This window comes from Aquila chrysaetos, chromosome 18, assembly GCF_900496995.4.
Source record: "Aquila chrysaetos chrysaetos chromosome 18, bAquChr1.4, whole genome shotgun sequence".
NCBI classification, from domain to species: Eukaryota; Metazoa; Chordata; class Aves; order Accipitriformes; family Accipitridae; genus Aquila; species Aquila chrysaetos.
Window position 1 is genome coordinate 13,508,658 of NC_044021.1, and position 18,888 is coordinate 13,527,545.

General features: G+C 40.8%; 1 protein-coding gene across 2 annotated transcripts; it reads left to right on the forward strand.

Annotated features, from left to right (window-relative positions):
* Positions 1 to 1,966: 1,966 nt before the first annotated feature.
* Positions 1,967 to 14,650, forward strand: LOC115352995 (ovalbumin-related protein X-like). Of its 2 annotated transcripts, XM_030041879.2 has the most exons (8): positions 1,967 to 4,263; positions 5,570 to 5,754; positions 6,412 to 6,477; positions 7,838 to 7,966; positions 8,752 to 8,869; positions 9,625 to 9,767; positions 10,076 to 10,231; positions 11,693 to 14,650. In XM_030041879.2, the coding sequence occupies exons 2-8, from the start codon at positions 5,587 to 5,589 to the stop codon at positions 12,092 to 12,094; spliced, it is 1,182 nt and encodes a 393-aa protein (XP_029897739.1). In that variant the 5' UTR covers positions 1,967 to 4,263; positions 5,570 to 5,586; the 3' UTR covers positions 12,095 to 14,650. The 2 variants fall into 2 exon arrangements, with proteins under 2 accessions (XP_029897739.1, XP_040974219.1); XM_041118285.1 differs by having other exon boundaries at positions 1,967 to 5,754; positions 6,412 to 6,462.
* The last annotated feature ends 4,238 nt before the right edge of the window (positions 14,651 to 18,888 follow it).

Consider the following 18,888-nt stretch of genomic DNA (forward strand, 5'->3'; position numbering starts at 1 on the left):
AAGATAATGCCCATTTGTCCCACGTGAGACAGATCCATGTCTTTCCATGGTCTGATTACTGAGTAACTCTCAATTTACATATTCACCTTTCCACTGGACTCTAATCTCCCTGATGGTTGCAGTTCTCCTCAGTTTTCTCTGATATTTTGCTTTTCTTTAAACTGTTTCTTAGTACCTATATATAATTGTTATTATATTTTCAAAAGATTTGCTATGGATGAACAAGAAGGGCAGAGGAAGATTTTTGGCTTGCCACTGAAAAAGCCAAAGAGAGCAGTTTTGAGTAATACTTTTTCCCGTATGAAGACTAGTGCTTATTTCCTTCAAACTATAACAGGTAGAAAGTTTTATACCAGGAAGTCCTGGTTCCTTATGATCCCTGTAAGAAAGGCACTCAGACTCTGCAAGGTATCGCTTCACATGCCATTTATTGGAGCTAATACTATCAAGAAAAAGAAGAAAGCATTGATAAACTTAGGTCCCTTCAGAGGCTGCACAGATGAGCTACTCAGCAGCTGTGTGCACGAGGCAAAGAGCAGTGCCGCTTGCCAGGAAGCACCACGAGCATGACACTGTTGCAGTGCGTGAGATCCAGCTACCTGAGGAGTGGCAACTGGGCAAGCCTCTTCCTTTCTTTTGGCAAGCATGTGCAGCAGAAAAAAAGTCACCGTTTTACTGCTGCTTTATTATAACAAATTGAGTTATTGCTAGAGCCAATCAGCAATCAAGGGGCATAGAGGACTGGTGGATGTGCTTGGCCTCCTTTTACCTTGGGTTGCTGTGCAAACAAAATACATGTTGACATACCAGCTACTATGAGCTCTAAAGGGGAAAGGACATGTTAGGCATTAACTTTAGCCTGGGCCTGGCACACTGACTCTTTGAGAGGTTTAATACAAGGTGCTGGTTGTCTTAAAAGTGCTAGCACCAATACCAATGACAGTCTGCCTCAGACTGTGTGTGCACCACACAGAGCTGATCATCTCTAGCACAGTAAATACCACAACTGAATAAAAAGCATCTGAAATCCTGTAAGTGGGACTTCTTTGGCCACATCTCAGTTCAATTAAGGTCATTGAGAGATGTCAGTATAGCCTCTGCTAAGCATGATGCAGATGGACAGGCCAACCAAAGCATAAGCAAACAATACTCCCAAACACTGCACAATAGTTGCTGAGCAACCGTAAGAAATTAAGTGTGAAAATCTGAACAGAGAAATGCCGGAAAGAGCTGCTTTTTCTGCTGCTTAATATCTCCTCAGTTATGCCAACATTGGGGAAGAAGGGCAAACACTATGAACTGGTTTAGGCACAAAGGGCAGCAGAGTCCTTGTCAACCTCTTTCTTGGGACAAATATGGATATAGAGCAGATTTTAACCAGTTTGTCTTGCTTTACAGTACTACACTCTTAGGTTTTGAATTTCAGGAGAAGCATCTGATTTCCCCAGGTCCAATGCCCTGACTAGGCAAAGTTACAAAAGAGCACTTGTCTGCTGATGACTGCATATGGTAGCCCATTCAGATCAAAATTTTCAGCTACTCACAGGCTGCTTCTGCAACCACTTTAGCACTAACATTCAGTGCAGAAAAAAATACAAAACAAACCCAAGTGTGTGTAGTGACAGACTACTCTCTGGAGAAGTTGTACTGCCCAGTCCATGACTACTGGCAGAACCAAACTTCCTCTCTTCCATGAGCTCATTTACTTTGGGTGTTTTAAACTATCTTGCTTGCTTTGACAAAGTAGTTTTTTCCATTAGGGTAGCTAGCATAATTCAGAAACTGAGCAGTTATCAGACGTTCAACCAGCTTACCTGTGTGGAGAACTGTTGTGATCATGCTGCTGCAGAGGTATGAAATGTAGAGTATACAAATATATTGGCTGGGAGAACATACCAGAAACACCTACATTCCCTCTTCTACAGGAGTTGGTGCAACAAAATGTTTGCTGAGAAAATCTTGGACATTAGGCAAAGAGCTGGCCATCTGTGCAGGGCCAGTTATGTCCTTCATGTGCATGCTTCACAGATGTCCACACAGGACAAACACATCAAACCAGAGCATACAAAGGAGCGTGAGTGCCCAGGAAAGCTCTTCATGGAAGACCCAAAGGCATATTTAAGCAACTACTGACCAGTAGCTGGAACGCTAATGTGAATATGTGAAAATGGGAGAATAAGAGAAGACACACTACAGCTCTTTCCACAGAAAACCTGTGCCCTCAGGCAGTAATGGTTTGATAGAATAAAGTAAAAGCTACAGCAGCCCAGTTCACAGAATAAGGAACATTGAACAAGGTGAGAGGAAAGCTGCTTACTGTCTTTAGTTTTTCCCATCCTCATCACTGCTATAACACTCTCAGACGAAAAGCTCATTCTGAGTTGGGAACCTGAAAGCCACTCCAATTATCAGGCTCTACATTTCATGCATGCATTTCAGCAAAACAAAACACACTGTTAAGGGTAAAGTAGCTCCCTTTCCCTTTCACAGAGGGTGCACCTACTGCTGTATGCTCTGTGACTTCATATGTACAAATTTGGGATTTCTATTATCCACCCCTATGGCCTTTACAGATGCCAGATTTGTTTCTTTACTGCTCATCAAATCTATTACTCAATAAAGAGTAATAGCTTTTTACAATTGAATTATATTTGATATTGTGCATTATGATTGTCTAACAGACCATGAATGTTCCTGCAGACAGATTCTGTAGTTTATTCACCTGCCATAGTAAAAAGGTAGGTATGGAAGATCTATGAGAATGGCCTGTGCGTGTACCATGGGCCTTGTTGCCATGACCTGCGGAGAATGAAAATTAAAAGCTGACCCTCAATCATCATTTAAATTCTACCGGCTGGTTAAAATCCATTGGTGAATATCTGAATACTCTGGGGTCTGACTTACAGCCCAGCAAATATGTAAGTTCTGACTGTTCCTCAAATCTCTTCCTCTGCCATGCCCACCCTCAGACCTCTAATTCATCTCAACACTGCTGCTCTAAATGTTTTCATCAAAATAAAGTTTTAGCAAAACATGCTTTCTCTGCAGAGCCCTTCTCCCCTCCTCCACATGTATGCTGTAGATCCTTTAGTTTCACCTCAGGTAAAAAACTTTGGTCTCACCTAGGTACAGAAATAGATGTGGCTGTGCTTTTAACAAGTGCAACCTATAAACCACACCAGTCCTTGGACTCCAGGAACATATTTCTGCATTTTTGGCAGATCAAAACACCTCTCAGTACTATTTTGGTCTTGAAAAATAAACAGAAAGCTTTGGCTTTGTTCTTACATGGAAAAAATCCATTTCAAAACCCTCTGAATAGAATGACCATCCTGCAGCTGGCTCTTCTTGGAATTGCATTATTTTGGCAATGTCAGATGGTCACTGTCCATGAGGAACTTCCCCCTGTTCCACTGCACAGACTCTGTAGTGAGTTGTTGCATATATATCAGACCTTCAGCAGTTAGCCCAGTATCCACTTTTCCCTTCACGCTTGGTGGGAGTACTGTGTTACAGTGCTTTCGGTACTTACAGGGCCTCATAGATGAGAAGAAGAGAAACAGCTTAGGTTTTCAGGGACTGATGCACTTTTTTGCACTCCCTGGTAATACAAGGCTCTTTCCTCAGCTACATCCATGGATACTCACTAATGATGAACTGTGGTGGGAACTGTTTGCTCACTCCCAGATCACTGCACTGTGACTGGGGCTTATTTTCCTGTAATAATTTGGGCTCTATAGCTTCACTTGACTGTGAGAATCACCTGACCTGATGTTACAGCTAGGTTTATTAAAAATGTATTATATGTTGCTGGAAATATTTGTAACACTGTTTTTCCTTAGTTTTTTGCATTTGTTTTTCATTTGGCTCTAGTTACTTAATATGGCCCAATCACATTAATGTGTAAATTCAAAAGAACTGCATGAGACATAGTTTTAGACTTGAACTCCAATTGGTTTGCTACAGCCTTATAAGTTACAGCAAAAGCTTAAATAAGTAATTTTTTAAATTAGGTTTTACTTCAATAAATAAAGTTTGTCTTGCTGCAGATAAAGTACCAGTCTAAGATTGGTCTACTCAATGTTTCAAAGTGCAATGAATCAAAAGATCGTGACGAAAGGTTAGTGACTCAAAAGATGACTCCTTAAAGGCTAACAGTGGGAGTGTCTCCAATGGTACAATATATATCACCAAGAGCTCAGAGAATCTGTTTAGGTTCAGCTGGCAAGCTGGATTATTACGCGCCTCTTTGAAGTTTGTGGGGTAAGTATTTCTCCAAGTAAAATATAATTTCTAATTTGTATTCTTTAATATGGAAAAAAAAGTGATATTTTGTTTAAGAACTTTAAGGTAAGTATAAGATATATATGTAAAAAGACAGCATATACAGTAATTTTACCTTGCCTTATCAATATAGCTTATACTGTTTGACTGTAAAATACTTTGAGGTGTGCAAAATATGAGTGTGTGTACACCATAGCTTTGAGTAAAAATACCTCTTTTTTGTTGAAAATCTGGTGTCACATTAAAACAGTTCTTTTATAATTTTAATAGTTATTTTGGGAATAAAGACATTTCTTTTTTCTCAGTCTCGCTCTCTGGAGAACACAGGTGAGGTACAGTATGACAATTCACAGAGTCTGTGGTTTAGCACCAGATGCCTCTCAGGTCACATAATCAACCACATCTGCTCCAAACTATGGATATGCTGCTATTCCTCCAACTTTAACTGTTTTAGAGACAAAAGAACAGTATGCAACTTTCTTGGCCTCAGATTCAAAAGAGAGAATGACTGCAGGTTTCAATGACTATCCTTAACATATCACATTCATTTGCATCTACAGGAATTGCATCTGACTGAATAAATGCAACTCTATGCTGTTTCAAGGTGTACTGCCAAACCCCATATTTGTGATATATATGCTTGTGCTTTTTCTCAACAAAAAAGCATCAGCAGAGATTAAATGTCTGAAATGGGACTACAGGAAAGAACCCCCCTAAATCTATAGTTCAGAATCTAAGCAACTGGCTGGGTTTACAGAGCAACTTACTCCTGTTATTCCTATAAACTACAACAAAGCAACCTCCAAATTTGTGACTGGTTGTACTAAGCAACAGTAAGAAGTACACTAAGAGTATAGTGAGTTGACTACATTTGATTTAAAGATCCAGAGCATGGTCCAGAGCAACCGCAGAAGAAATTAAATATGAAGCTTGCATTGTCTCAATCATCATTCAGGGTACTCTGGATGACCATAGGGAAACTCATCCATTCAGTGTTGTATTTACCATATTGAAGCATGGATGAAACTATCTGTTTCCTAAAAGGCAACTACAAAATACTATCTTGATGATAAGCTAGTATCTTGCTGGAAGAAAACAAACATGCATTCGGAGATAAATGGGTCAGGAGTTACCATATTTCTAATGATCACAGAATTTGTGAGCTTCACATCATTCATTGGTTCAGCATCACAAAACCAGCAATGAACTAGCAGTTTCTTGACTATTGACAGTAAAACAACTGCTACATATCACCACTATACAGTAATACTTCTGTTTGCTTCAGATAACACTGATTTCACAATGGGCTCCATCAGTGCAGCAAATGCAGAATTTTCTTTTGATGTATTCAAAGAACTGAAAGTCCACCATGCCAATGACAACATCTTCTATTCGCCCCTGAGCATCATTGCAGCCTTAGCCATGGTTTATCTGGGAGCAAGAGGTAACACCGAGTATCAGATGGAGAAGGTAAGTTACATAAATGGATACAAACTCCTTTTGATCGCATTTAACACAGCAACAGATTATCCATCTAGATCTTTGGGACTTTCTCCGGTTGAGGGGAGAAAGTCACATTCTCACATTTAGCACTGGATTCAAAGCTGCCTAGAAAAAGAATGGCATTCCAAACCATGAGGTTTGGATCTGGAGCTGAGTTTTCACTTACCATTGCTTTTCCCCATGAAGGACAAGAACAGCCTTTGGCTTCCATTAAGAAAGAGCAGTCTTGAAGAATGGTTGAGGCAGGTCTCTTGCTTCAGATTATATTATCTCACACACCTGATTCTTTCCAGGTGGAAAGGATAACCTGTAATATACAAAAGATGAAACATTCAGAAAACAAGATTCACAGTTATAAATACAATACGATAAGGTTGCAGCTGGTTTATAGACTCAATACCATCAACTGGAAAAGAAGAGATCTAAGCTGAGGATCATAGTCACAAATTTTCAGTGTAGCACATGCAGTAAAAAAAACTGATTTAAAGCTTACATGAAACTTCTCAGTTCATCTTTGTGCTAATCAGACCTGGTTAGTCCAAATCTGTAATTTCAACACAAACATCAGTGACTCTCAGTGGACTTCACGTACTTAATTTCTTCTATTGCTTCTTTCAATTGCAGGTTCTTCACTTTGACAAAATTGCAGGACTTGGAGGAACTATTCAGACCAAGGTACAGAAATCTAAGGTACATTTTTTTCTCTTTCACATTTTTCTCCTGAGAATAGGCTGTTCTGACTGTGCTTCAAGTAGGTTCAACACCTTCCCAAACCTTTGCTAATGCTCTTAATTTAAGACGTGTAAGTTAAAAAAACCCAAACACCCCCCCCCCCCCCCCCCCCCGCCGAAAAAAACCCCAAACCAAACCAAACCAAAACCAAAACAAACCAGAAAAAGAAGAGAGGCTGCACATGTTGCACCAGAACAAGTGTCAGGACAGGATGCGATGCTTTGGGCACCAGGCTGCCTTCTTGTGTAGATGAGCATCTGCGCACCTGCAAGTGCTACTGGGGCACAGCACTTGAAAGGGGCTCAGCACCTGGAGCCAGGGTGCAGCAGTCGGACTTGCAGCTGAGACTTCAGAGTGGGGCAGGAAGATTCTTTGGCAGAAAAAAGCCCAGGAGCGTCAAATGCTGGAAAGTAACCACAGTCTTCCAAAAGCTACAGGGACATTTCCAGCCCCCGATTCCCACTGCTACCCCAAGACCACCATGAGGGGTTCCGGTACCTTGATATCACCTGTGTGCTTTCCTCCATGTTAATCTGCTGCCCCTGTAAAGATAACACAAGCCATGCTCCCTGGCCTGTCCCCATCCACTTGGGATCCACAAGCACAAGGTGGCACTTGCAAAGGATGAGAATACTTTTTTTGGTTTGGGTTTTTTTTTGTGTGTGTGTGTGTGTTTGTTTGTTTGTTTGTTTTTAAGAAAGAAAAATAAACATAATATCAGCTAGAGCATTTAGTGGCTGGTTAAGCATTTAGAAAGGAGCAGTTCAACACAATTCTCCTTCTCATAAAATGAAGTCCCACCCACTGTTTATCTTTGTGCATTTTTTTTACACACTATTAGCCTGTGTCATCTGGAACACTCTTCTGGGGGCTTGATCCATTTTTTCACTATATTATGAGACATTTCCTGACTCACTTGTCATCTAGCACTCTTCTCCCATCTGCAGCTTTAGCAGAAAGCTGCCATGAAAATGCAAGCAGAAGCTGGGAACTAGAGGGTCTTTATTTTTGACAACTCGCCAATTGCAGTCACTGACACCTGAATTTTTCTTTTTGTCACCTCACTCCTGAGCCATATGGTTTCAGATTAATCACTGAGGTTTTCTGCTTGTTATCACCTAGAATGAGTGTCATCATATGCTATGAAGTAATTGTACATCCTTAGTTGCTTATGTTGGAGCTTTTAGACTGTAGTACACATTCATTTGCAAATGTCCAAATGCATGTTTTGCCGTGTTATTTGTACCTTATAAATAATTCTCTTCCTAGTAAAATAAGCTAACAGCTATACCTTTTTATCTTCTTATCAACAATTCAGTGTGGCAAGTCTATGAATATCCACATACTGTTTAAAGAACTTCTTTCTGATATCACTGCACCAAAAGCCAATTATTCACTCCATATTGCCAACAGACTCTATGCTGAAAAGACACGTCCAATCCTACCGGTGAGTTGTACATTAGAGTGATTTCTTGCTAAACCCTGTATAAACATGTAATCTAGGAGGACTGGCCAGAGTAGGTGATCTGTTAATCCAGTGATCTCCGCTGGTGTGTAATTCCAGGCCTCTTCCCTTTGCCACAGCCCTGACAATACCCTAATGGAAAACAATTCCAGGAAAAAGATAGCCCTATTAAAAAATGAATGGAGTAATAAACAAAACTATTTGGTAATGTAATTCCCCTCTCCCTGCTTGCTCCCCCAAGGCCTTTGCATTTTAATAGGTGGTTTGTTTTTTTTCAGGAAATAATTTGACCTCAGCACATTTCTCCACTTGGAAACCACACCTCAAAAACAACATTTGAAAGTGTCAAAATCTTTCATTTGACATTTTCAAAACAAAAGGTACAAATATTCTAATTCAAAGAAACTTCCTGCCTTTAAAAATAAGGAAAAAATGCTTTAAAGAAAAGGAATTGACATAATGATAATAAAACACTCTGAAATGAACCTGAAACAGTGTTTTTGGATCAGGCTTTCTTCAAGAAAATATTTAAACATTTCTAATATATAACTCTTGACTGGTCAAGTAATAAAAATGTCAGATCTGAAAATGTCATGGATCAGAATAATTCTTCTGGCCCAGTTTTAGCAGATTCTTCCAGGAAGAAAGCAATGAGAACAGCCTAACCATGGCATCACTATAAAAATCCTTTTGGCCATATTTTACTTCACCTTCATACTGTTTTTAAAAAATTACTAGCTTGGTGGCTACAATTGCTGTCGTTACAGATCTACTTAAAATGTGTGAAGAAACTGTACAGAGCAGGTCTGGAAATGGTCAACTTCAAAACAGCATCAGATCAAGCCAGACAGCTCATTAATTCCTGGGTGGAAAATCAGACAAATGGTAAGGTCAGACAAGATTTTGAAATATACTTCCCTCTTGCAACTGTATTTGAACAACTTCTGGAAAGGCTAAATATTAGAGGAGACATTTCCTCCTCCTGTCCCCATTAGTGGATATTTCCTGTGGAAAGGGATGACTCTATGGCACCTGTGTGGCAGTGATAATGTGTTTTAAACATATCTGGCAAAGGCAGAGGTGCCAGGATATGCACACTTTATATGCACACTTTTTGTGTCTGGAGAGTTTAACTCATGTAAGGTTAGTCCCAGCTTCTCTAGAATACTGGCATAATTTTATGAGGATGTGCTGGATGGGTAAGAAGTGGGCTTCCAGGGGAGAAAGTAATGCATGCACTAGGCTGATGGTGGGAAAGGAATGATTCAGGAGCTTGTGTACATTTATCGTGCTGAGGTGGGAAATAAAAACGGAGTGAAGTGTGAGAAAGAAACAAAGTGAGAAACAGAAGATATCACTGCTTCCCTCTCCAGTTCCTTCTTTTCTATATAAATCTTTTTCCAAGCACTGGTTAGAAATATTCCCGGGGATGTATACCACTCTAGAACCTACCTGTCTTCTTGCAGAAATGCCTGGCCAGGCGCCACTCATTCTGTATTAAATCATCCTCATGAACCTGAATTCCACATGCAGACCTTTGAAGAGGAGGTCAAGTCAAGCAGCAGCATGTTGATTGACCTCTAAAATGCAAGACCACTGCTGTGAAACTTATCACTCTCTGTCCTGCTTCTTCCTTAAAGGACAGATCCAAGATTTCCTTGTGTCAGGCTCTGTTGATCTCGATACTGTGCTGGTCCTTGTGAATGCCATTTACTTCAAAGGCATATGGAAGACAGCGTTTAAAGAAGACGACACTCAGGAATTTCCCTTCACAATGACAAAGGTAGGAGAGTACAGAAACTGCTCCTGGCCAGGAAGCCAGGCTGTTGGCTTGCACAGCCAGCAGGCTGGGTGTTACACATGCAACGTGCTGTGGTCATTGGCTGGGTGACTTAGCTGGGCCCCTCGCTGTCAGGTTGTGTCTGACCAGAGCACACCAGCAGGCAAGAGAGGAAAACAGAGACACAGCTATTCTTCAAAGGCAACGTGCTTGAAGATCGAGTCCTGTCCCTTTCAAAGGGCTTGTACATTTGCCTGCCTAAAGAAAAAATTGCTCCCCAGTCACATCGTCTCACGTTTCTGTTTTTGCAGCAAGAAAGCAGACCTGTGCAAATGATGTGTCAGAACAGTACCTTCAAAGTGGCAACAGTGGCTGCAGAGAAAATGAAGATCCTGGAGCTTCCGTACGCCAGCGGAGAGCTGAGCATGTTGGTGCTGTTGCCTGATGACGTCTCTGGCCTGGAGCAGGTATGGCCCTGGCAGGGGAAGCAGAAGAGTTATCACTTCAGTGGGACTGGGCTGCCCTCACACCTTTTGCTGTCCATTTACATCCCAGCTGCCCACTCCATGGCTGTGCTGGGCAGACGGGAGCATAACAACAGCCGAGGTGCTACCAGGTGCTCAGGCAGGGACTGGCCTCTTAGGAGACCCCTGGACTCCATCTGATAAAACAAAGGTAAAGGAGCGTAATGCTGCTGTAGCTGTGCAGAAGAAGATGTAAGTGTGAGCAGATTTTTTTTTTTTCATTGAGAGGTAATTTTACCACCACCCCCCTCCCCATATAAACTGTTGAGGAAATGTTGCTAAAACTGATGAGAATTAGGCATTCTTTGCAGGAATCACTAATGATTTTTTTTAAGCAAAATCCTCATTAAACATCATAAATGGGCTGCTTTCAAAAATTGCTCTGATTATGTCATCATGGAATGAAAAACAAAGTTACATAAAGCATATTCTTAATAAAATATTCTTGATTTTGAAATGGTGAAACAATCAAGCTAAACTAACTGATCAATAAGACTTCATCAGTTAAGACTTCAGAGAGTCTTAAATATAGAGATGGAAAGGCAATGCATGGAACATATTTGGAAATTACACATCAAACAAAGAAAACAGAAGAGGCTTGGGTCTAATGGGATGAACATCAACAGCAGAAAGGATCAGTGAACATACAGGGACAGAAAATGGGAACAGCATAGAAATTTAAAGAAAACATCGAAACTGCTTTAAGTCAGGTTGAGTAATTTTTTGCCAGATGCATGAAAAATAGTAAAAAACCCAGTTTTGTCCTTTAAAGAAATAGAGAAAAGTGGAACCAATATGCAGTGAGGCAAGTATACAAATATAATCTACTGGCTGTGAAAAATTAAATGAACCTTTTGTCTTGGTCTTGGAAGAAAATGAAGATAAACAAAGACAATCATTTAAAATAAAGTTATCAAATTGTTAATAAATTACCTATCCGTGCACAGGAAAGAGAAAAAGTGATGCAGCCTGCAATATATAACCCATTGTGCTTATTTCAGCAATTTTTGGGGATTATGTTACAAAGTAGAGCTATTAAAGATGTAGAAGAGTTTGCATTTGTTAGGTACTATCGACTGTAGATGAATTTTCATGGCCTTTTTCTGCAATCTCTTTCACAAGCTGACTAATTTGCTAGGCTGTGAAACTGTTGGGTTGTGCCTCATGAGACACAAGATTAGTTGGACAGAAGGCCATGTGCCAGGTCGGTAAGGAACTGAATAACAAGACAGTGACACAGGCAGTACTGGACAGGCAAATAATAAACTACAAGAAGGATGTTGACAGGATGCACACCAGGAACCATTCTGGTTTGGTTTTTTTATAATAGCCTTGATTAAAATGAATGGTAGGAAGAAGTTGTATTCGCATCCCAGGCATTTCATTCCCTGCCTCTCTTTGCAGCTTGAGAGCAAAATCAGCTTTGAAAAACTTACGGAGTGGACCAGTCCTAATGTGATGGAAAAGAAGAGAGTGAAAGTGTACCTCCCGCGCATGAAGATTGAGCAAAAATATAACCTTACATCTGTCTTAATGGCCTTGGGTATGACTGACCTGTTCAGCCCTTTGGCCAATCTGTCTGGCATCTCTTCAGCAGAGAGCCTGAAGATATCTGAGGCCATCCATGAGGCATACATGGAAGTCAATGAAGAGGGCACCGAGATGGCTGGCTCAGCGGGTGTGGTGGAAGGCATCAAACATTCCTCTGAGTTTGAAGAGTTTAGGGCTGACCACCCATTCCTTTTCTTGATCAAACACAATCCAACCAACAGCATCCTCTTCTTTGGTAGATATTGTTCCCCCTAAAGAAAGAAAATGCTGGAAATAGTTCTTGCCTTCCCCTCAGAAACAGACCCCCTTTAATGTAGTATTGTAGTTTAATCTCATCTCTTCAAGATTTTCTCCAAGTGGAAAGCCTAATCTAAGAAATGCCCATTTGGGAAGCTTCCATATCATAGACATACCGGCAGGTGAGGAAACAGCAGCAAGCACATGTACTCCTTTCCCTTCTCATACTGGTTTCAGGATTGTTTGAGCTGAGCAAAGACTGAGCCAACAGAGAATAGAGGCACCCACCAGCCAGGAAGGGGCCAAGTGATTTTCACTCAAGGAACAAGTTGCAGGCACGACTCCAAGTCTTCGGAGTCTATTATACACAAAGCCATGGGCTGTGCTCATCCCATTCCCTGGTCACATTGTGCTGACAAACCCATGTTGTTGTTCCTGAAACATGGGTTTTGAGATCTCCAGTCTGGAGGAGATGCTTATGGATAAGATTCTGCTATGCAGGTTATTGACTGGTGCCTATGTAAATTTTAATATTTTTTTACTTAGCTGCTGGGAAATGGTGTACATGTCCACTATCATCAGAACTGGCCTCTCACCATGAGTTCCTCACCTAATTCTGAATTTCTTGCAGAGGTTCTCCAAAGTCATGGAGAGTCTCCCTTCCACTTCAGAGAGCACAGAGATATCTAACTTTGTGTGAGTGCAGTTATGCCTTCTCACAGAGTGTAGATTCAAAGCCTGAAACATGGATATCCAGGTGATCCAGACGATCCAGGGCTCAGTGAGAACTTCCAGGAAAAAGAGCTGTCTGAATTCTTGTTTACAACATTGGAAGACACTTCAAATTTGAGAACATATTGATTTTTTGTGAAAAATCCTCCACAGGGTATTAAAGAATCTGATTTCTCAATGGGAGTTTTGTGAAATACACAGCTTTCAAAGTAATCCTTGTCTCTGTTGAGCTTGCTTAGCAGGTAAACTTCAATTAGTCCCTGGAAAGCCCTCAGGTGAAGTTCAAAACTTGAGTACATTATTCTTCCATGAATGCAGCTGGGGTTCTTTGTTCCTGTGATAGTTCAAGGCTATATCTCTTGTTTTTAAGAAATACATGAGAATCCTAGTATTCTCTGTCTTTTTCTTCCTATGTGTCCATTACCATCTGCAGATATGGATAAATTGGCTCAATACTATGTCCTGTTTTCATTCTAATCATACATTATTGATTTTGATGCATACAATTGATTTTTTTTTTTTTTTTGTTAACATAATAAAAGAAAATCACAAATGCTTGTCATGAGATTTATATTGATTTTCTGGACTACAAATCCTTAAAAATATCGTTACATTGGTAACCATTGACAAACCTTATACTAAAATGGGATTTAGTATAAAATTCTATTTTTAGAATGAATAAAGCATATAGATATGAAGTTTCCTAGGCATTTATGAAATGCATAAATGCACACATCTAGAGTTTGATTCCTCTCTGTATTACAGATTACCAAGCAATAGCCCAATGGAGTACTAATTTATTCTTATGTATTTTTCAATACAATTCCAAAGGGTATTAAAGATGCACTGACAATTATTCTGGTAAATATTTTGAGAAACAACTATTCCAGCAGCTCTGCCATTTTAGATGATGAAATAATCTGAAAATCATATAACTCAAAAGGCATAAAAAAGAATAAGTAGATTGACAACTATTAGGCAAAGTATTTCCCCACTGAGAGTCTTGAGAGGAGGAACTCTGTCGTTAATATTGGCTATTTCCACATTAGCACATAGTGTGGCATAATAAAAGCAGATCTGTAGAGGAAAGAAGCTGGTGCTACAGGTTTGATATCCACGTTATTTGAACATTGTCAGGATATTTGTGATACAGACTCAGCTGGTTTTTGTGGTAAAAACAGCTATTTCACCATGTATACTTCAATGTTTGTTCTTTAGAAATGAAAGCAGTGATATGAACAGTTCCAAGAGATGCAAAATTTTAACATCTCAGGGTTTATTCACCTTTTGCATCTTTTGTAGCCAGAAGCAGCTGATCCAGTCTGTTAAATTTAAAAGCCCATACACTTAATCAGAAGACTTGAAAAGGGTTACATTTGCAAACTAGCCTTCCTATGATTATTAAACTGGAAAGTGCTTAAAGTACAAAGCTATGCCTCAGTGACCAACGTTGTTTCCTGAAAGACAACAAAGGTCAAAAGGAAGGAATGGGAAAAAAGCAAAGGAGTCATGGAGCTTAAAAGCAAGTACAAAGCTTCCCCTTTCTCAAAAGGGAAAACAGGAGGCAGCAAAAAATGCAAATTCAGCAATACTGGACCAAACCTGTAACAAAGCACCAAAGCAATCAACAAAGCCCTGGCCACCACAGACCAGGTAGGAGGCATAGTATTTAAAGGGCAGTGGAAAAGTATTGCCCATGAAGGGGGTGGTAGACCTGGCTGGTGGGATGATGAACGCCTGCTGTCCTCTCATGACAGATGCTTCAATCACTTCATCATTTTTGTGGCTCTTCTCTGGTCCTGCTCCAGTACATCCACATCTCTTTTGTACCGGAAAGCCCAGAGCTGGACCAGCGCTCCAGCCATGGTCCCACCAGCCCTGAGCAGAGAAGGATAACCTCCCTTTACCTGCTGGCAATGATTTTTCTAATGCAGCCCATGGTGCTGTTGACTTTCTTTGCCACAAGGACACACTGCTGACTCACGGTCAACTTGGTATCTACCAGGACTCGCAGTTCTTTTCTGCAACGCCAACATGATGGCATGGAGCTTTGTGCAGTGACATTTCTCCTTCTCTCCTTTTCTGCAGCAGCCTTTTCCTGCAGGGGAGGCAGGAAACATGCCAGAAATATTGTTAAGAATCTCAGTAGGCTACTAGTCGAAGGAGAAGAAGGCTTCATGGAAGGATGTCTGTGTTGAAAAAAACCCGAGTGTTAAGAGCATAATGCCATTTTTTCTGGGAGCATGTGCCAAGGTAACTGGCATGCTGGGCAGCCTTCCAGTGAGCGGTGGGAGGTAGACAGGCATGGTGACATGAACAGTGCTAGTCACAGGCTGCCACAAACAGTATTCTCTGTGGGGAGGGACTCTGCTAACTAAGCTTCTGTATGGCACAGCCAGTAAACTAGTTGTGCCAATGTCAGTGGCCACTTGTCCTGCACTGTGTGTATGCCAGGTGTAAGGGCCTGGTTACCATGCTGCGTCCTTAGGACCCAGTGAGGTAAGATCATCCACAGCCTCACCCTGGCTGTTGGCTGATCCCAGGAACTTGAGGGACGAATAAGGGACTTGACATATGCTGTGGTGACTGATAAAGGGACTGCTGTGTGCACTGGTCCGGAGCCTGTATAGCAGTAGACCCTGGATGCTGTGTGTGCTGCTAAGCAAATACAGTGAGTAAGTGTGAGAAACTTGTGACCAAGGCCATCAGAGGATCCTTCTGAAGATGCCTTCACTGGAGGAATCCTCTCTGCCAACACTGAGGTACACACATCCCTGTCACAGTCTGTGAATGATCAAGGCAGCACTGCAGGCAACTCTTCAGAATGGCACAGCGCTGCTGCAGAAGGGTGCCAGGTGGGCTATGAGCTCCTGTCTGAAGGACCTTGACCAGACACCTCATTTTCTTCAGACTGGGGAAAGAACACAGTCCTACAGGACAACTGAGAGAGAAACCATAATTGATAGCTACAGCACCAAGGTCTGCAGTGACAACTAACTAAACAATCACTGGCAGTCACTCTGAACAAGACAAACATGAAATAATCAACATGCTCCTTTCTACTGGCAAAAGAGCAGCAGCATGGATGAGAACAAAATCTTGAGTTCTGCATGGGTTGTTGTGATTGGATGAGAGGATTTGGTCTGTGAGCTGACCTGGACTTCATATCCTTTTGGAAAGGCTCAAATGTCCAAGAGTCTGTTGGTTTAGGGACAGCTCCACAATGAAGTGCCTGGCAGAGCAAAGGACAGCAGAGCCTTAGCTGACCTCTTTCTTGGGACAAGCATTGTTGAAAAGGGACATGTGGCAAAACACATCCTTTTATGTTTGTGCTGCATTACACAGCTGTACTGGACAGGGCAATCCATTATCTTTTATACCAGGAATCGTTTCAACTACAGGAAGGTTTGCTTAATCTCACTAGACTCCATGACAGATCTAAAGTTGCTGAGTAGACTGTGCAGTACTTCTTAAATTCTTATGATTCTGCACTGATGGCTGATCATGATCAAGATTTTAACTTACTTGTGGAATGATTTTGTTGCTTCTGCAACTTGCTTTACATTAATCATTCATTTGACCAATAAAAAATAGAAATGCTAACAAAAACAGTGACCTGGGTTGTGTCTTAACGTGCTTCTGGAGGAGGGTACTGCCCCTTCTCTACTGCAGAACAAAAAATTCCTTTCATTAATGAATATACTTAGCTCAGAAGTTTTTGAAAACCATGCCATTGCTAAGAACATTAATGCTGCAGATTGGCTGTTATGAAACAACTGTACTGACTCATTGGAAATCTTTGTAACTGCTAAGTTACAGTCTCTCTATGATGATCCAAATGTGATTCAGATAGATGGTGCACAAATGCCAAGGTGGCTCACATATGGTGAGCTGGAGCGTACCAGTAGACAATTTGATTGTCAAGGAAAAAGATTCAAGGCATACTCAAAAGTTAGAAGTGATAGGGTAAAACATATTGGCTAATCCTTTGACTTCTGAGCTGTAAAGTATACAACAATGGACCATGGCTGTGAGTGTTAAAGCCTGTTTGATTGAACAGAAACCAAGCAGTCTTAGGCAGGAAAGGCAGAAGGGGCAGGAGCTGCAGGAACAGCTTGCAGTTTAGGGAGCACTCCCAAGTGTGTGATTAAAAGTATTCACCATGTACAGACACATTCACCCATTTGACCTGTCTTTCCACCAGCATGGTGATACTATTTTCAGCTAAACGGGACTCACAACAGTTGTGACCAATTTACATATTGCTCCTGTGAGAGAATAGGGCATTCTCTTTACAATAGATTGGCAATGAGAGGCCACCAACGTGAGGCAAGGCCTAAAGATCTTTCCTCAGAAGCACTGTTGCTGCACAACAATGGCTGTAGCAGACCAGCCTGGGCTACACACCGTGCTATGTAAAGTACTAGTGGTATGTAAGTGTACCAGTCCAGACCGAGCTCTTCATGGTTATTATTGCACTAGCATCTTCAGCTGAATGGGACTAATAAGAACTGTATTAGGGAAAAAGGTATGGATGATTCAGAGGCTTTCCACTTGCATAGACATCTAAAAGGGTTAAAAAGGCCACCTCTCGTCTCCAGAAGCATAATTTGTTCTAGACAATTTCAGAGGCATTTTGTGTATTGACTTTGGATTTCTGTTTTAAAATCACATGGCACTTAGAAAGGTCAAAGCAGTTTCTTTTATTGTCTGTTCATTCTTTTATACCAAAGGAACTGTGACTGCTTTCTGCCTGCTATTGTATATTATCACTGTCCTGCAGACCATGAATGCTTCTTCAGCTGGTTTGTTCACCTGATGTGCCATGAAGTTACTTGTGGAAGATCTGTAAGAATGGTCTCTGTATGTGCAAAAGGCACATTTTGAACCTAGCATCTAGTGCTGTGACCTATGGAAAAGGAAAAGAACAACTCACCTTAAACTACACTTCAAAATTTTAGCAGCAACTTCAAATCCTTTTCTGGTAGCATCTGACTGGGATCTAAATATCCTCATGCCTGAATTTAAAAAGAAACAGAAGCCTTGTCTTTTTTCTCTTCTCAACACTTCTTTCCCCAACACACCTTTCTTCAGGTCTGTAATTCTTCTCGTACAGATGCTCTGAATATTGCTTTTGAAATTAATTTGTATTCTCACAATACGCTCACTGAAAGTTTTGTTTCACTGATGTGCTGTGTAGACTGTGACTATGTTTGAATTCCCTGAGCTAGATTGCTCTAGGATGAAAAAACTGTGCTCTGTGAAACACTGTATCTGTGGTCTTTTACAAAGCAGGCTGTAAGTGGCACCAGGCAACTACATACAAGTTTTTGCAGAATAATCTATTTCAATATTATTAAATTTGGCAACTAACATTTGAGGGATGTGCTCTTTCTCAAGTTCCTTGGTAGCAGAAGTTTCTCCATTCCCCAGCAAGAGCTATGGATTCTGGTGGGAAGAAGGACTAGTGATATTGGTAGTCCATCCAACAACGGAGAGAGAAAAGTTGCAATGAGTATAGTGTGGGCATACCACAGCAAGCAGTACTGCATAGGCTGATCTTACCAAATTTTTTGAGTTCACAGAATGGTGACTCTGAGAGGGATCTGGCCTGTCAGTACTCATTACAGAGGAATAATAAGGAAATTAATTCAAAATTCCTTAGAGACATTCTGCAAGACTGCATTTTTCACTTTTTTTGTTTTATTTTGATCAGCTATGCCACACTATTTACTGCCATAACTAAATCATACTTACTATTCAAGTTCCAATGTATAGATTTTATCATTATTTTTGCTTCAGCTATTTCAATATGCTTCTTCCTTTTCTGCAAGGTTTCACATGCTATGGTGAACAAATCTTCCATTCTGGAGATTTTAGGGCAAATTCCTTTCATTCAGGTGTTTATTTTTTTTTTAAAGAATGGACTTACTCTGTGTAAAAGTGCATGTCTGACATTGAGCTCCATTCATCACTTTACTTGGTAAACACAGAACAGGCAGTGTGGGGCGTGTCACAAAATTATACAAGATATATTTCAAGGAGTTCGGCAAGTCTGCCCAAAGTACAGCTGAGAAGCT